This window comes from Octopus bimaculoides, chromosome 2 (assembly GCF_046866305.1).
Source record: "Octopus bimaculoides isolate indiv1 chromosome 2, ASM4686630v1, whole genome shotgun sequence".
NCBI classification, from domain to species: domain Eukaryota; kingdom Metazoa; phylum Mollusca; class Cephalopoda; order Octopoda; family Octopodidae; genus Octopus; species Octopus bimaculoides.
Window position 1 is genome coordinate 39,384,297 of NC_142929.1, and position 17,999 is coordinate 39,402,295.

A 17,999-nucleotide genomic window follows, 5' to 3' on the forward strand; every position below is an offset into this window, starting at 1 on the left:
AGCTAAAGTTGTTACTAAATGGCACGAGAACATTCTAGTGAAGTTGAAAATCTTATCTGGCCATCATAATCCCCAGATCTCAATATTATTGAACATTTATGGTGCATTTTAGAAAAACGAGTAAGGAGTCGATACCCTTCACCATCATCACTACAAGAGTTGGAGAGTGTTTTAGCTGAAGAATGGGCAAAAATTCCTTTGGAAGCAATTCAAACTTTGTACGAGTCCATACCTCGTAGAATTCCAGCTGTAATTACTGCGAAAGGTGGTCCTACCCCATATTAAAATGAATTTGTTTAAAATTTTAAGGTGTTTCCATTATTTTGTCCAACCCTGTATTTGTATATATGTGTAATTGTGTGTGTACTTTCCTCTATCAATGTGGATGCGTGTGCACTCATTTGTATTACATTTTGCATCTTATTCATGCTGAATTGTTATAAAGCTGAAAATACTTTGTTTAGAAGGCAAGAAAATTACATAAGAGAGAGCTAAACAAACTATGGCCAAATAATACGATACTCTACCAATTCAGTCCTGAAATGAGTGAGTAAACATTTCCATTATATTTGACTCATATAATTATAGTGAAGTGGGCGAAAGTATATTTTATGAAATATTAAAAAAATTAAAGTAGAGTCAAAATGATAACGATAAAAAATCGCGTATAAAACAGCTGTAGAGAACCTCAACCCATTTTTGTTCTTACATATTTTACATTATACCTGGAACTTTCTTTACTTTGGATTTGGAACTTAAAGTGGACCACGAAGCTGCATACCGGAGTATATCTGTATGTGGTTTTACATGTACATGTATGGTTATATCGATTCACGTGCACGTGTACTTAAACGGTAAGATAAGTACGGATATACGTGAATAAATGCTTGAGTGTCCATATATACTGTTGATACACGGATATGTTATTCTCTACTCTAACTTCATTTGTTTATTATCAAAATATCTCGATTAAATTGGAACCTCGAATTAATTAATAATATGATATATATATATGTATGTATATATATATTTGTATATATATGCACATACACAAACACACACACATACATATATTTGTGTGTATATAAATATATTACACACACACACGTATGTGCGTTCAGTTATAATTGTTGCTGTCATATTTATATAGGAATGTTCATACAGCAATTAGATTAGTTCAGTTATTGTGAGAACTTGATGTTTATGTTGCCTTACCTTTCAAACGAGAGAGAGAAAGAGCGAGCAACATATAGATTGATAGACAGACAGACGGACAGACAGACAGATAGACAGACAGATATATATATATATATATATATATATATATATATATATATAGATAGATAGATAGATAAAGAGCGAGAGAGAGGACACAATGTGAGAGGAATGAAGTGTTCGGTCAATCTGGTTGGGGGTGATTATTTCTATCGTATTCAGTCTGAGGCGATGAAATACTATCTGAAGCGTTAGTTTCTTCACCCTTAAGACAATTATACTTATCTAGTTATTCGATGATTTCTGCTTGGACTAATTGCCGCCGCCTTAAACCATTATCAATTTCCTCGGATGCCTTATTTTCATCCAATAAATATGTATGCATGTATGTTGTTTTTAATACTACAGGGTATATTTGAGGTAGATTTAGTTGATAGATTTTTTTTTCAAGTTCACCGATCCAGTAAGAGATCTTCTGAGGGCTGCGTCACTTTCGTTAAGACACACATATATACACACATAAATATATGTGTATGTGAATGTGTGTGTTTGCACCTGTGTGTTTTGCTGTTTGTGCTCACATTTAAAATTACTGTCATATATACTAACTTTAATGTTTACTTTTCTCTTAAGCGAAAAAGGAAAAAGCAGCTGTCCAATATGCCTCGAACCAGTATATGTATTTATCTTGTATTCGTTTTGTTAACATGAATACATCAGATGGCAAAGCAATAATGGCCAAAATGAAACACCAAGGATCAGTTTTGTTTAAGGGAGGAAGGTAAACGAACATTTTCTCTTCTGTTATGACATTTGGAAACATTTCACCTGGAATATTATCTATAACACATGACATGTTCTAATGCAGCCTGCGATTGGTTTAGGCATAAGCGAAATAAGCTATAACGTAGTCTCACAATCCGAAAAGGCCAGTAAATAATTGAAACAAAGAGCATTAACAAAGAACATTGTGTCTAATCAAGTTTAAATCTGATACAGCATTAATTCTATAAAACATAACATATATAGAACATACATATTTTAAACAATAAACACTGTGCTAAAATATAAGTGGTTAATGAAGTCTTTCCTTAGTGATGTGTCAATTTTTAATTGCCCCGTCACATTGATTTATTTCATACCCATCAATTTCGTGCCTTTACTTAAGAAACGTATGTAACGAGTCATATATACATAGTTATCAAAACCATTATATTGCTTCTTTCTCAACGAAATGAACTACTTCGGTTAGCAATAAAACAAAATGCTGAAAGCGATCCACTGGATCCTTTGGTAAGTCAAAAATGATTTGCTGGCGAAAGCGTATATTTGCATCACAATACACCTCTTTACAACTCAGGAAAGGAAATGCTGCACAACCTATAATTGATCGAAACCTATTCGCAAACTCGACACAGCCATAATACATTTCAATTTTGCAATGCTTGTTCATTTGATAGCTTTTCTCAATAGCTTTAGTTAAGTACGTCTCTTACTGAGCATTTCCATAGCATTGAAAATCTAGTTTGGGTCTGATAAGTATGAAACCAGAATAAAAAATAGGAAAATTTTAAAGCAACAAATTTAGAATATGTTTTTATGATTAGAATGGGAGGAAGTGTCAGTGTCTATAACATTTTAGTTCACCCAAAATTGTTGCAGTTGATGTTTAGCTTCAACAGCTGCAATATGACATTGGGAAAACGTGGGCGGCAAAAGAATCGAGAAGGATGAAGCCTTGACAAAACAGGATTACAATAGGAGGAGAAACCGAACGGGTAACGAGGGGATGAGTTATAAGTATGACGGGTGGGCGTGATAGAAAGTCGAAACTACGTGTGGTGTGAGACCTGTTGCTGGGTGTGAAATTTTATCGCGTAAGCGCTTTCAGATAAAGGATTTTTCATCCGACGTTCTTTCTTTTAATTATTTGATGGTGGTTATTGCTGGTGCTGGTTAAAGATTCTGGAAGCAGAGGATGTATTTCCATCCATCCAACTTATTCTGGCAGTTGAGGCTAGGTGTCTTCTTCCTAATGAAGTGTTCCTTAGTGATTTTGAGGTTGACTGCATCCATCCCCGTTGCCAGTATACGAGTGGAGAAATCTCCGCCATATTGTTGGTGGTGTTGGAACACGGCACTGGGTAATGTGGCCTTGTGGAAATGTTCCTTCACTCTGAGGCGAAATTGTCTTCTGGTTGAATCTAAGTATGTCTCCCTGCAAGAACACGTCAGTTGGTTCACCATGTGAAATTCAAAACACAGCCGGACGCTGTCCGTCGGTTGTATTGTTGTGATTGGACAGTGATTTAGACAGCATGTGTCCGGTGTGTTATGATGTGTGAGAGATGGTGTATAAACTGAGAGACGGCGGGGCGGAGTGAGAGAGAGAGTGAGGAGAGCTATTTGTCGAGAAAAAGCAAGTTCTAAGATGCACTCTTTGACGTTTATGGAGGTACATTGTCAGGGCTGGTGGCTTTCTTGTTTTGGAATGACTGAAGATCTTTTGATACATAGCGTGGTCGTGAAACTGGTGGAGCGGAGAAGTCAAGTTTTAGTAGCATTTAACCGTGTGCGTTCAAATGTGAATTTGGATGCATATCAGACAGCAAAACTTGAAGCTTTCTCCGCGTGATTACTGTTTACGTAACCATCATAAATTGGAATGGCCGGTAATATAATTTGAATAAACCAAAAGAATCTACTGCAGCTGGAATGAAGAATACGTCCAGATTGTGCGGTGCAGGAATGCATAATTTGCTGTACAAATGCCATTTAACATAAAAATTACAGTAGTAGTTAAATACTGCTTAATTAAAGAGTTTTTCTGGATGTTGCGGAGTAATTTTTGCCGGACTGCTGTGAACCATTTGGGGGATTACTGGTTAAGGGAATGTTTGTGTAGGGTGTAATAAAACGTATTCAAGGAGATGGGTTTGGTCACCTGCTTAGCTATCTCAGGTAATAGGCGTTAACAGGCAAATATCTGAATAACATACCTTTATATTTCCTCATATCAGAAAATGCTAACATTTGATTCTTATTAATTCTTAAATTGACGAATTCATTCTTTTACTTCAAAGTAAAAACTGCTTTGCACAGATCGGCTTTTTCAATAGTCAAAGATCAGCTCGCTGTTGCAGTGCGGTAAGTATCAATAAATTATTTTAATTTTTGAATTTTAATGTTTTATTATAATAACTAGAAACTTCTAAGAAAAAAGAATGTAATCTATAGTATTTTAGAAATAGATTGATGTGTCACTTGGAGGGTCTGCTAGAACAACTTGCTAAGAATGAAATGTTGAAATTGCTGCTTTTTATAAGAGGACTGAAGACTCGTGTGTTCATATATCCTCAGTGACAGTGTACCAAGATTTATAAAGCTTATAGGCATTGCCCCAAGGAAGACATTTCTAGCATATTTTGTATGGCAGTTGGGTTAGAAGAAGAACATAACTGGTGAGATGTTTGGTAAACTAAATATACTGTAATCTTTACACGCGCAAATAGAATAAGAATAGTTTTGAAATCTATATTCTCTAAGTTAGGGTGTGATTAAGAATAAAGACATCTGAATTTTCCCAGACAGAGCTGATTCAAGAAAGTACATATATTTACTTTTTTGTTTCATAAACTGTCAATGGTTTTGTTTCGTGTTCATGTTCAAGGCTGTAATTCTCAACGGACAAACTTATCGAGTTCTAAGTAGATAACTAGCAATATTTACTACACCAATGTAAGCAGCTGCTTACATACTTTAAATATTATTGGAGTTTTAGTTGGATAGAAGGGATTCTGAATACTTTTCCAGTCTAGTGAAACTGGTGTGGCTAATGTTTACCTTGAGCACTACAGATTGATGGTTACAGGACAAAAACAGGATAAAGAAAAAAAAACAAAACAAACAAACAAAGAAAACAAAACTGGTGGGAAGAGAATTCCAGAGGGCTGAAGTTCTAGGAAAGACGGGTTGTCTCTGGGAGGTTCTTGCCTTTCAGTGCTTATTTCACTTCTTTTCATAGGGAAGTTTATTTGTAATAGACTAGCGCTTTATCCAACAGAAGATGTGATTCCGATTCGCTTAACGCCATAGAAGTGCTACATACAGAGTGCACTGTGAAGTTTGTGAACAAACAAATAGTCAGATTCTGTAATTTAATGATTTTTGAATGAAAATGGTGGTTTTTCTAGAAGCGAAAAATTAACATTCTTGATAAAAATATGTATTCTATATTCTCGCTCTACTGTACTAAATAATATATCTATAAGGTTTTAACCCGAACAATAAGTAAAGATAAATGGAAAGAGACAAAGATATTGAATACATAGCTTTGTAGACGAAAAAAAAAAAAAAAAAAAAAGGAAAAGGATCGGCCTGACTCATAATATTGTGTTGGGATTTCATCAAGAATTTCCTGTTCTTTTTTCTCTCAGGAAACATGTTTACACGAGCTCGGTCATATTCTTGGTCTTGCACACGAACATAAGCGAAAAGACAGAGATAATTATATTCGAGTGATGTTCGAAAATATTCAAGGTGGTAAGTAAGAATCTTATAACATTCTGCTTGTCATTACGTTACTTAACCTGTCGGTAGCGCTTTCACGTGATTAGAGAAAAAGAGAGAGAAAGAAAACAGGGAAGGAGAAAAGGAGAGGAGGAAGCGTCCATGACGTAAGGTAGAGAGAATGTAATTGCAACGCTTTCAAGTGATAAGTTGAAAGGAAAGAGAAGAGAAAGAAAAAGGAGGAAAAGAGGACAAGGCGAAGAGTGAGACGGAAAGAGAAAAAAAAAAGACGGAGAGAGAGAAAATGAGCGTTCATGACGTGTGGTAAGGAGAACGTGATATTTATTCCTGTTGGATCCTGCTTATCTGTCCACGATTCAATTTGGCTGCAATTATTTTCTCTACCTCCATTCCCAGGAAGGAGCAATAGTTTAGCTGAACTTAAAGAACGCATTCAGTTAGCAGTGCAGGAGATAACTCCTGAAATGCTTCAAAATGTGTTTCGCAACGCTAAGGAGAGATTTGAAATTTGCAGGGATACAGGCAGAGCACATGTTGAAAATTTTCCAAAAAGTTTTTGACATGAGATTTATAAATCTATTTGTTTTGGTATCATTATTAAATAATAAACATAAAATTTTTGATAAGAGACGATCACACGTATGCGAATATTGCGAACTGTAGATATAATCATAGATATTTGAACTCAGAACGCAGAGGGAAAAACTGAATATCCCAAGAGGTTTAACCTACTGTTTAACCTCGTCTGCTTGTAATAGCCATTGTTAACATAGGCAGTAACTGATTAATAATTTCATTTATTGATCCTGGAAAGATGAAAGTCAAAGTTAACCTCGGTAAGATTTGAACTCGAGACGTACATAGTCTGAACAAATACTGCGGGACATTCTCCCCGATGCTCAAACGCTTATGACAATCTAACGCTTTCTATTTGTGTTTAATTGTTTCTAGCATAGGAGAAGAAATGTTAGTCGATTATAAGGGTCTCGAATGGATGAAAGCAAAGTTAACCTGGGGTGGGACACAGAACGTAAAGATCCAGATCAAATACCACAAGGTACTTTATCCAATGCCCTAACTTTTCTGTTAACCAACCAATTTCTGGTTGTGATAATTGTTTTTTGCATAAGTAAAAGCCTGAAATTTGTGGGGCGAGGAATTAGTTGACACCATCGCTTCCAGTACTTGTCTGATACTTTATTTTATTGACCACGAAAAGATAAAAGGAATAGTTGACCTCAGTGATATTTGAAATTAGAATGTAAAAAACTGGAATAAATACCAAATGGGATTTTGTTCGACACGCTCATGACTCTACCTAATCATCGCTTCTCTTTCAAAGTGTAATTCAACACAACATATATTATAAGAGATGTTTTAGGGTACTGGATTGCTAACATATGTGACATAGTTTCAAATCTACTGATTAACTGTATTTATGAACAGAACATATAACTATGCTCTTTATTAGCTTCAGAAAAAAAAAAAAATGAAAACATACCCGACGTGAAAAAATATTAGCGATAATTATAATCGTTGTTAAGAAAAGTTAGAGAAACAAATCCGAGATCCAAATTGATTTAGCATTGAGTGAGATTATGCAGTGGGGAGTGAGTTATTATTTCGATAAGTACTGTAACCATTTTGGATGTTTTACCGTTTTTAGATCTACCCAGCGAAGTATAGTTTTAGTACCTACTGCATAGCCACACATTAAATTTTTAATGAATTTCCATTTTGGAGTTGTCTCCTCTTGGCTTTATTGACGTAAGCTATAAACGCTAATAATATTTTTCTTCAGTTTGAGAGTGATCTTTGTTGATTAAAATTGTTTATTAAACATGTTAATTTCACTGTTTAACTAAAAGCCTCCATACCCATGTTATTAGTGATTTTATTACAATGCTTACCTGACATCAGGTTACATTTTCTCCATCAAAATTGAGTGTATAGCGGTGGGAACTGTATCATATTGTAAATATACTAGTGCTGTCAATATGGAAACTTCAGTATTTTAAAACCCCACAAAGCAAACTAGTTCGGTAAATAGTCGTAAAATATAGAATCATCTGAACGCCGAATGATATTTTTTATATCAGTGCGTTGAAAAGGTATGAATAACTCGAGGAGAATATATACACCTTCCTTGTAATACTTGTTTCTTTTAGAATTTCGAAACAGGATGTTGTCTGAAAACACACATGATAAGAGTGATTTCGACTTCCAGTCTGTGATGCTTTATGGGCCAATGGTAAGAATGTTTCTATTTATGATAATTTAAAATATTTATACATTTGCAACTGAGAAATGATCGGATGCATGCTGTATTTATCTATCAACGCACGAGTCTACGTTACTATTGGCAATAGGCTTTTCGTTACATTTTTTGGAAAAGGTACTTCATTACACATGTCTTAGTTTAAACAGCTGCTGGAAATCCGTTCCAACTACTTTTTGGAAAATAATTAACGCTATAGTGTACTAAATAAACCAAGTACAACTTTGTGAGGCGTTTGTTATTTCCAGAATTAAATCATAAATATATTAAATTCCAATAATTCGCAAGAAATAATGTAAAACTACCCAAATTTTTGATTATTTTCAACACATTTTTGTTGAATTCAAATACAACTACTAAAAGCGTTAGATCGCTGACCACTACATTTATATATTTTTTCTCCTTGTTTCTCTCCTTATTTCTTTCCGTGTTCCTTTCAGTTGAAGAGCGTAGGCTCGAAACATCAAAGACTTTCTTTATTCCCGAGCGTTAAACTAATACATCCATTTGTTGTTTACACCACCTGTCTTCGTCTGTTGTTTTCTTCATAAATTCTGCCATATATATATATATATATATATATATATATATATATATATATATATATATATGTATGCATGTATGTATGTGTGTGTATGTGTGTGTGTGTGTATGATATATATATATATATGTGTGTGTGTGTGTGTGTGTGTATGATATATATATATATATATATGTGTGTGTGTGTGTGTGTGTGTGATATTGATAATGCTGCCATTATTGAGCGATTCTAACAAGATTTTAATTTTCTTCTAATTGCGCGGAACTTTTACTCAGCAGCAGATAGATTTTACGATATCTGTATATTGGTTTAGCAAGCAATTTCGATTCGTTTCGGAAGTGAGGCGAGTATACGACACTGATGAATAGAAAACCCACAAAAAATCGATACATACCTTTTTGTATACTTCCGGACCGATTACGTTTCGCCTAGGTTTGAAGTATACTGTGTTATTTTTTTTAACACAATATGTCTTTAAAGAGACCTTTCCTGGACGAAATACCGCAGCTTAAAAGCCATTAACAACACACATTAAGTATGTGATACTGGTAAAGTTCTATATATAGTAGAAATTGAACGTACAAGTAAATGTACGACTGTTGCTATTATGTTTAGAGCTCCTAATAGATTTTCATAATCCGGTTTGCTTTCTGAATAGTTAACTTCTGTACTGAGTAGTATAACTAGTTATGAGCTACAAAGCAAATGCAGGAAAATAAGGATAAATCTAAGTTAACACACGCACACACACGCACACACACACACACACACACACACACACACACACACATACACACACACGTGTGTGCGCGCGCGGGCGTGTGTGTATGTGTGTGTGTGCGTCTGTGTGTGTGTGTTAACTTAAAATTATCCTTATTTTCCTACATTTGCTCTGTAGCTCGTAGCTAGTAATACTACTCAGTGCAGAAATTAAGTAACAACTATCCGTATTATGAAGATCTATTAGGAACTCAAAACATAACAGCGACAGTCGTACATCTACTTGTATGTTCAATTTCTACAATATATATATATAAACATTACCAATATCATATACTTAATGTATGTGTGTTGCTAAAATCATCCTTACCACACGCGTGCGCGCGTGTATGTATGTGTATACTCATACAATATATATACAATATGTATATTATATATATTTATATACAATATCTATTTATTAAATCTTGATACTTTTCTTACCAGGCATTTTCACAGGAAAAAAAAAATATTTATCAAGTTCTTGATCCCGATCAGCTCTATTTAATCGATTACCACAAAACGTTGAGCGACTACGATGCTCAAGACATTAATAACTTATACAACTGTCGCAGTAGGTATACCTATAATGTATTTCAACATGTATTTTATTACGTGTTATGTATTTCATCGTGAATAATAAGACATGCCTTTCTTTTCTCAACTTCTAACTTACTATATGACAGTTTCTATGTAGTACTGCTCCTGCATGTGGGACGTTGCTGCAGTTGTGCACACTGACTTATCAGACTATATCCAGAGAAACAGTAGCCAACTGATTGGCATGGAGTTGTTCATCAATGCAGGCTAACCCCTGGCCAAAACCTCTACCCTCTCTACCTTTTGTACTACGACTATAAGATTCTTTTCTCTTCGCAGCCAATTCTCGAGCAAACTTAAATCAGGTTCCCTCATCTATCCTCTTCTTATCAACCATATTGAGTGCAACTCCAGGTCCCGAACTCACAAAAACACTCCCAGTCATTTCTTCCACCTTAGGCAGTCATCAACTTGTAACGGTTTAAGCGGAATGTTAACCACATCAGCTTTGCTGGTCTCAGAGGATTTGTGGAAATTAGTGAAATGTATTCTAGACTAAACTATCTATCTATCTATCTATCTATCTATCTATCTATCTATCTATCTATCTATCTGTCTGTCTGTCTGTCTGTCTGTCTGTCTGTCTGTCTGTCTGTCTGTCCGTCTGTCCGTCTGTGTGTGTGTGTGTGTGTCTGTCACTGTAAATATGCGCCAAGACGTAGAAATACTCAGTTTGGTGTCCTTGGGCGCAGTAAATCCACTGGGAATGCAGGATCTCTGGTCTTTCTCAAGACATTCCTCTATAAGAAGGCAACTCGTATATGAAAAGAGGCTACTCTGCTGAGCCGGATATCTTGCACTTTGCTTGTCTCTGTGCTTCCTGGCACTGCTGGTCATAGCCGTTGTGTTGTTTAGCAAGCCACACTCGACTAAAAGCCCTCGCACGGGCATTGCTGACACATGTCAGCGATGGTCATGCTCGTTTGACGAGTGGACAGCCATCATGTTTGCAAGTGTATAGAATTTCGAATGTGTGAATGAATCAATCCATCGATCACTCTATATATCTTTTTGAATATCTCAATAACGTTGAAAGTAAGCTGCATCTGGGTCATTACCTCTTAGAGGCAGGTGACGTACATGACTTAAATAATCTGATCAGATTTAAGTTACTGTCAACTTTTTATCTGATGAGTCATCAAGTTACAAAACATATCATTCTTATGATTAAAACAGGCTTTGAATGAGATAAGATATATTCGATTGGTGAATTCATGCGACCCTTAATGCACTGAATTCAAATTTTGCTGTTGAAGGCTTTATCTTTCATTCCTCTGGCGTTGAAGAAATAAAGGACAAGTATTTGATTAAACCATTTACATTGTTTACAACATTTGTGGGTCGGAGGGAGGAGGATATCTTCCAATAGGAGACCTGATCCGATTGTTTGCTACAGAATGGACTCTGTTGAAGGTATCCAAGGCGCTTGATGGTGTTGTTAAAGCGGAGACCAGATTAACTCTATCACCCAAGTAAGGCATGGTGGAATTTTATCTGAAACCGCAACGGGCCGGAACAGGTACCACAAGGCATTTCTTCTCGTATTCTAACTTTTAAGAGAATTCCACTACCTTAGATTGGTAGTTATAGATCCTAGAATGAGAAAAAACAAGTTATTCTGGATGGGGTTTGAAATTAGTTCACAAAGTACAGGAAACTTATCTCAAGATGGTTTCAATTTTCTGTCAGTTCGAAGCCTGACATTAATCATATTGGTAATTATCGATAATTGATCTGCCTTATGATGACACACGCACACTTACATACACATACGCATAAAAAAACACGAGCACAAACTCAACATAAACACCGAATACACACACTATACACACATGCACGCAAACATACACACGCACACATACATACACATACATACACAGACACACTCATATACACACACACATATATATTTTTAATCTATTGTATTTTACAGGACAGCAGTGTCGTTATTTTAGACATAAATGTCGCAATGATGGGTTTGTTGTGATGATCGATGGTATTTGCCAATGCTTCTGTCCCACCGGCTTAGACCCTGCTACTTACTGCACGAAAATATACAGACCAGGTTTGTTGAAATATATTTCAATATTATGTACCTGTTGTCAGAAAACACCTTGTTATTACTATGTTTCATTTGAAAATTTTAATAAAAGTTATTTTCACCATGGTATACACAATATATACAATGCAATAAACCATGTGATTAGCCAAGATGGTACTACGTGTTTGGATGTATACTTTTGTACGCGGCGGTATATATATATATATATATATATATATATATATATATATATATATATATGAAGAGAACGACCTTCTCCGGAAGGCAAAAGAAGAATATTTCATCAGATTTCTGAGTCCGAAACTAAACCGGAAATAGTCAAACAACAATTTTACTGAAAACAATTTTCACTATATGTAATAACACGTGCTTGAAAACGTTAAGAACTGAAAGCGCTTGCACATCTATAAAAGCAAAAGGCACACACATTTTGTGAAATATCTTCCCAAAGGTTAGTGCCTTTCAACTGTCTAAAACGGTTCTTTCCTCAATCTTAACTCTACGAGAAAAAAATCTTTTCTTCAAATATTATAACTATATCAAGGAATTTCCCAAACACTTCAAGTATATATACATACATACATACATATATATATATATATATATATATATATATATATATATATATATATATATATATATATATATATATATATATATATATATATATATATATATATATATATATATATATATATATTATATCTGTATCAAGGAATTTCCCAAACACTTCAAGTATATATATATATATGTATATATATATATATATATATATATATATATATATATATATATATATATATATATATATATATATGCGATGTTCCAACATGGCCACAGCCTTCGGGTTGAAACGTATTAAAGAATATATATGATTGCGAGGTATGCTGCAACGGTTACATACGCACACTCACACATATATTCATTACATTATTTATTGTTTTACTTTATTGCTTTAAGATGTCTTTGAGGAAAAGAACAACTCTTTGACCTATCTCCCTTGAGACAATAATTAATGACCTTCCTTACTCTTACTTTTGAACATGCACCAATGTAGATTATATCGCAAACATGTGCTGTTCATATGCAACTTAAACGCACATTGTATTTTAAAGTTGCGCATGAGATGATTTCAGTTTCATTTGCTTTAATATTATTAAACACCCTTACTAATCACGTTTATGAAACAAACTAAGCAACAGAAGAGTCCACTATGCAGATGCCTGGATTGCTGGAAATAGCTAAACGTCTCTTGAATAAAACTCAATCACATCGGCGTCTTAACAATCAATAGCACATCGGAAAGTGTAGTCCTAGTCGCACAAGAAAATGAAATAGTCACAGCTGGAACGTACGTAAATTATAGTTAAGTTCAAATGGAAATCATCTGAATCTGAAGATGAAGATGAAAATGAAGAAGATGAAGAAGATGAACAACAACAGCAGCTGTTGTTAGTCAAAAGGAGCAAATGATTATGATTACTTTAGTGTACTTCATTTTATCACTCAAGATAATGATGTAGCCTTTTTTTTTTATTAGACACATTTTACGCTTAAAAATGCTATAACATCCCATGATAATTCTATACTAATATTTTCTCTGCAATTTTTGAACTCAGATAAATCTTGGATCGACTGGCCGGTTGGAAGTTATGCTTTACCCAGAGCCGGATCAAAATGTCCAGGGAAGAAATGGGTTAAACAAAATTCTTACCATTACATAAATGGCTTCGTAGAGAAAGGAAAATCTTCGCATTTATCTCAGTTCTTTTTCGAGGGTCACAGCCGCGAAGTACTCTGTTTGTTTAATGAATCTAGCAGCAATAACCACTGGGAAGCTGGATCCTATTGTCTAATGAAGAATGGACCTTGTCCAAACAGTAAGTGTTAATTATTAAGTAAGTGTTAATGTTAAGATTAGTCATAGATAATTGAGTAGTTGTTTCTTATTAAAAGCTTTATAATAAGTAATTCGTATAATTATTTTTGAACTTTGTTTTATTGCATGCACAATGTATTGAGTGCTAGGATTAACAGAAGATATAAAATATGCACCTATTGACTATATCCACTAAAATTGACAAAAAACTTTATCGGCTAACCAGAGAGCATCTTAGGTGGTTGCTCGATTTGCTAGAAATACCGGCTTCATTCCCCTCAGATCACACAATAAGTAATATAGCCGTAAGTATACTCTGTTCTAAAATTAGATGGAGATGTCATGGTTGAAACATTTCGGTCCATAAACTGGCTTGATTTGAGCTGACACGGAACTACGTGGTAATAGTAACAACAGCAACAACGTAAACACGCTCCAAACAAAATTGAAATTGATATCTGTCAATTGTGCCGATTTGCTCGAAGCCACAAAATATAAGGGAAATGGACTGGATACTGTAGTGTCCTTGACATTCTTCTAAAGGGCAACAGATGCGAAAATGAAATCATATGGTTTCAACTAGGATCGACACTGAGCTGTAGTCATAGCGAGTAGGAAGTTTGGCTTCAAATTTTGGCATAAGGCCAGCAGGTTTGGGAAAGCAGCTAATTTGTTTACATCGATACCAGTGTTCAGTTGATAGTTATTTTATCGACCCCGAAAGGATGAAGGACAGAGTCGACTTCGGCGGAATCACGTTAATGAACATTAACTACAGGAAAGATATGACTTAAATAATGTTAAAGCGTCAACCCAGCTTTATTTCATCACGTAGATCGAATTAAAATAAATGCTAGTTCTAGGTTAAAGCCAATTTGAACAATAAAAATGTCAGTGTACCTAAATAAGAAATCTGTTTTATGATACAGAAAGGAATTGAAAATTGTTGCTGTTGTTTACACCCTCGCAAGCCCAATCAAACTAACTGATCTACAATAAAAATTGTTTCAGCTATGGCTATTATTTTCTTTCTTTTTCCTTTTTAGAGATAATTTATTTATATAATGTGGCATTAAACATTGTACACATTTTAGAGACAGCTAAATATGAGGTTAGCCAGATTCAGTTGAAATATCGATCCCAGCGCTCAACTGGTACTTATTTTATCGACCCCGAAAGGATAAAAGGCAAAGTCGACCTTGGACTGTACATACGTACATACATATCTGAATTCTAAGAAACGTATTTCGTGAAACATTTCTTTGACGAAAGTTTAGAATTCGTATATGGGCAGTAATTTTAACAAATGGGATACCAACAATTCTGCTTGTTCGGGCAAACGACCATTACGTCATATTGCCGCCTTTTATGACTTACTACAAAACTAACAAGTTCGCACGAGTTTCAGCTATATAAAATAATTTTTCTACTCAATTACACAGAAAGATTTTCGGTTTATTTCCGAAGTGTGATACTTCATACAGAAATACATTAAACTATTTCTTGCTACGTTTCTTATCTATGTTGCTACATGGTATCATATGATTATCTTTATCAGTACATATAGAGTTCTATTGAGACAATTTTCTATTTAAACTTTATGGAAATATAAAACAGTAATCCAGAAATACTGAGTTTCTTCTTGTAGGATTTACTATCTTTCTATTTTATTTCTTTATTTAAAGAGGTAATTTATCAATTATTCCCATTACGAACATATAACCATACGGAAATCATATGTCCCATAAATTCAATTGATTTCCCTTCACAAAATATACACTTGTCTATTATAATTGTTTTAATGGATTCAGAATTTCAGGAGGGATACGTGAAAATATACCAGTCTAATAAGAAACATCGAAGTACAACGTATAGATATTGTTGCCGGAAAGACGGTGCTGCAATAAAACCGATAAAACTACCAATATCAATTCCGTTTATCTTGTTTATGTCAAACTTGTATGAAGTTTGTCAAGTCGTAAAAGGTAAGGTCTTTCTTTATTATTTATATTGACAAATAATAGAAAATGAAGCTACTATTGTTTATTGGGCATCTACTTTCATTTTAAACAATTTGACGATATCTTCAAAAGAATACCTTCGAAAATGCTAAAGATTAAAATAAATAAACAAGAAATAACTCAGCGTCAATAAAATGACATTTCTTGGACAAGAATAGATGAGTGAAATCACTAAATGTTTATTAATAAATCTATCAACTATAATGATATTAAAAAGACAATCATAAATAATTCAATTCAAACTATATCATTAGAAATGAAAGATGTTTTATGGCGGCTATCATACATCGGTGATAAGTTCTAAGTACTTCCTCAACATAGTTTCGAGTTCTTGTGACTCTCACGGGAAAGGTAAGAACATTACAGCTTCCCTTTCTTTCCTTAACAGCTTATTTTATGATGACAAATCAATATTGCACACTTTTCGCAAGTTTTATCAACGGTTCTCGTAATTTACTGTTAATTAAAAAACTACGAAATATTTATTCTGGTTATTTTGATTAGTAATCCATGTATGTGCATTGATAGTTTTAAATTTTTGTCAGACGTGACAGCGCCGACAACTCTTACTAGGGTCACTAAGTCTGGCGGCTTAATGTCTCCTCAAACAGGGGTCCTGACTCGAATGCTTGCAGTAGAGTGAACTCCACTAAAGGCTCGCAAGATTTTAGGTGGTGGTGTTTAAACTGGACGGCGTATTAAGTCTACCAGACAAATAGCCTATTGTCGTGACGTGTATCATGATGTGTCATCGTAACTTGTGTCATGACCTGTATTTAACGAGTTAGAGAGACGCAAAGGGAGAAATTACGAGTCAGTCAGACGAGAACCACCAGTCGAAAAGAAGAAAACGAAAAGAATAATAACTCACTGCCGATGAATGACAATTTCTACAACGAAATTTTGGACATATAATCCAACAGATAAAAGATTGTTGCAATTGAATTCTGTATTTCCGGGCAGTTATTCATCTTGGTATCTTGATATCGAAGTATTTATCTCCTTTGTGATAACAAACGAGGTTTCCACAAGACTGTCACATTGCTATATTCTTTGTTGCATTGAAGTCTGTATTTAAGTTCAGTCATTTTTCTGCGTATCATTGATAACGAAATATTTATCACTATTTTGTGTTAATAAACTAACAGTTTTCACAAGACATCATCTGCTATATTTGTCTTATGAAGTCCGAATTTTCGGTCAGTCATCTTTTCTTCGTATCTTGATACCGAGATATTTATCTCTTTTTTATGGTAACAAGCGAAAAGTTTCCACAGAAAATTGGCGAGTGGAATGAGATAAAATGAAATTAATTTTCTTCGATGAATCGTTAAGCACTTTCATAAGCTGTGACAACGTTTGAAATTGAGGAAATTAGCAGATCGTATTTTTAAAAACTGACTTATATTGGTTCACACACATATGTATTTTGGCGAATTATGAAAATTATTTCGAAATGTATCGATTACTATTTGAAATGTTACCACTCCGTATTTCCGGTGAGCCATCCTTTCTTCGTATCTTGATACCGAGATATTTATCTCTTTCTGTGGTAACAAGCGAAGTTTCCACAGCTATAGTAGTATTTGAACTCGGAAGATAAAGTGCCGGAACAACTACTGTAAGGAAACCATTCCACCGTTCTTACAGTTCTGCCAGTCCATTACCCTGAACCTACCTTGTAAGAATGAAAAGTAAAGTTTTCCTCGGTGGAATTTGAATTAAAAGAATTGGATTAACTACCGCGCAGCATTCTACCCGAAACTTTAACAACTCTACCAAAACGCCGCCTAGTAACAGAAATAATAATAAATTCAGTAATTCTGAACTGAAGAGAATGGCAGTATTACAATATTATTCTCAGCAACTAAGTAACGTCAACAACGTTGACAATAGAATCACTAGTATAGATAGTGCTTCTCGTAAATCAGTAAATATACTCAGATGCATATTCTAAGCGGATAGATAAAACAGTTGTGGAAATGAAGTGAAAATGTCCACTCTTTTATTGATATTGACGCTGTGGTATAACTTATATCACAAACTTTTTGATAATAATAACTTCCACCTTTCTGAATTTCTTATGCTTTCGTATATACGTACGCGTTTTTGAT

The 17,999-nt window shown here is 34.5% G+C and overlaps 1 protein-coding gene across 8 annotated transcripts in view; it reads left to right on the plus strand.

Moving 5' to 3' along the window:
• Positions 1-17,999, plus strand: part of LOC128250767 (bone morphogenetic protein 1-like) — an 87,791-nt gene that overhangs the window by 12,173 nt on the left and 57,619 nt on the right. For 6 of the 8 annotated variants that reach the window (XM_052976631.2, XM_052976617.2, XM_052976634.2 and 3 more), the window contains 9 exons: positions 465-546; positions 1,849-1,996; positions 4,299-4,362; positions 5,652-5,757; positions 7,914-7,996; positions 9,771-9,897; positions 11,857-11,988; positions 13,605-13,865; positions 15,676-15,849. In XM_052976631.2, coding sequence (XP_052832591.2) covers positions 465-546; positions 1,849-1,996; positions 4,299-4,362; positions 5,652-5,757; positions 7,914-7,996; positions 9,771-9,897; positions 11,857-11,988; positions 13,605-13,865; positions 15,676-15,849 — 1,177 coding nt within the window. The remainder of the gene's footprint in view (positions 1-464; positions 547-1,848; positions 1,997-4,298; positions 4,363-5,651; positions 5,758-7,913; positions 7,997-9,770; positions 9,898-11,856; positions 11,989-13,604; positions 13,866-15,675; positions 15,850-17,999) is intronic. The other 2 variants (XM_052976644.2, XM_052976626.2) reach the window with 1 other exon arrangement.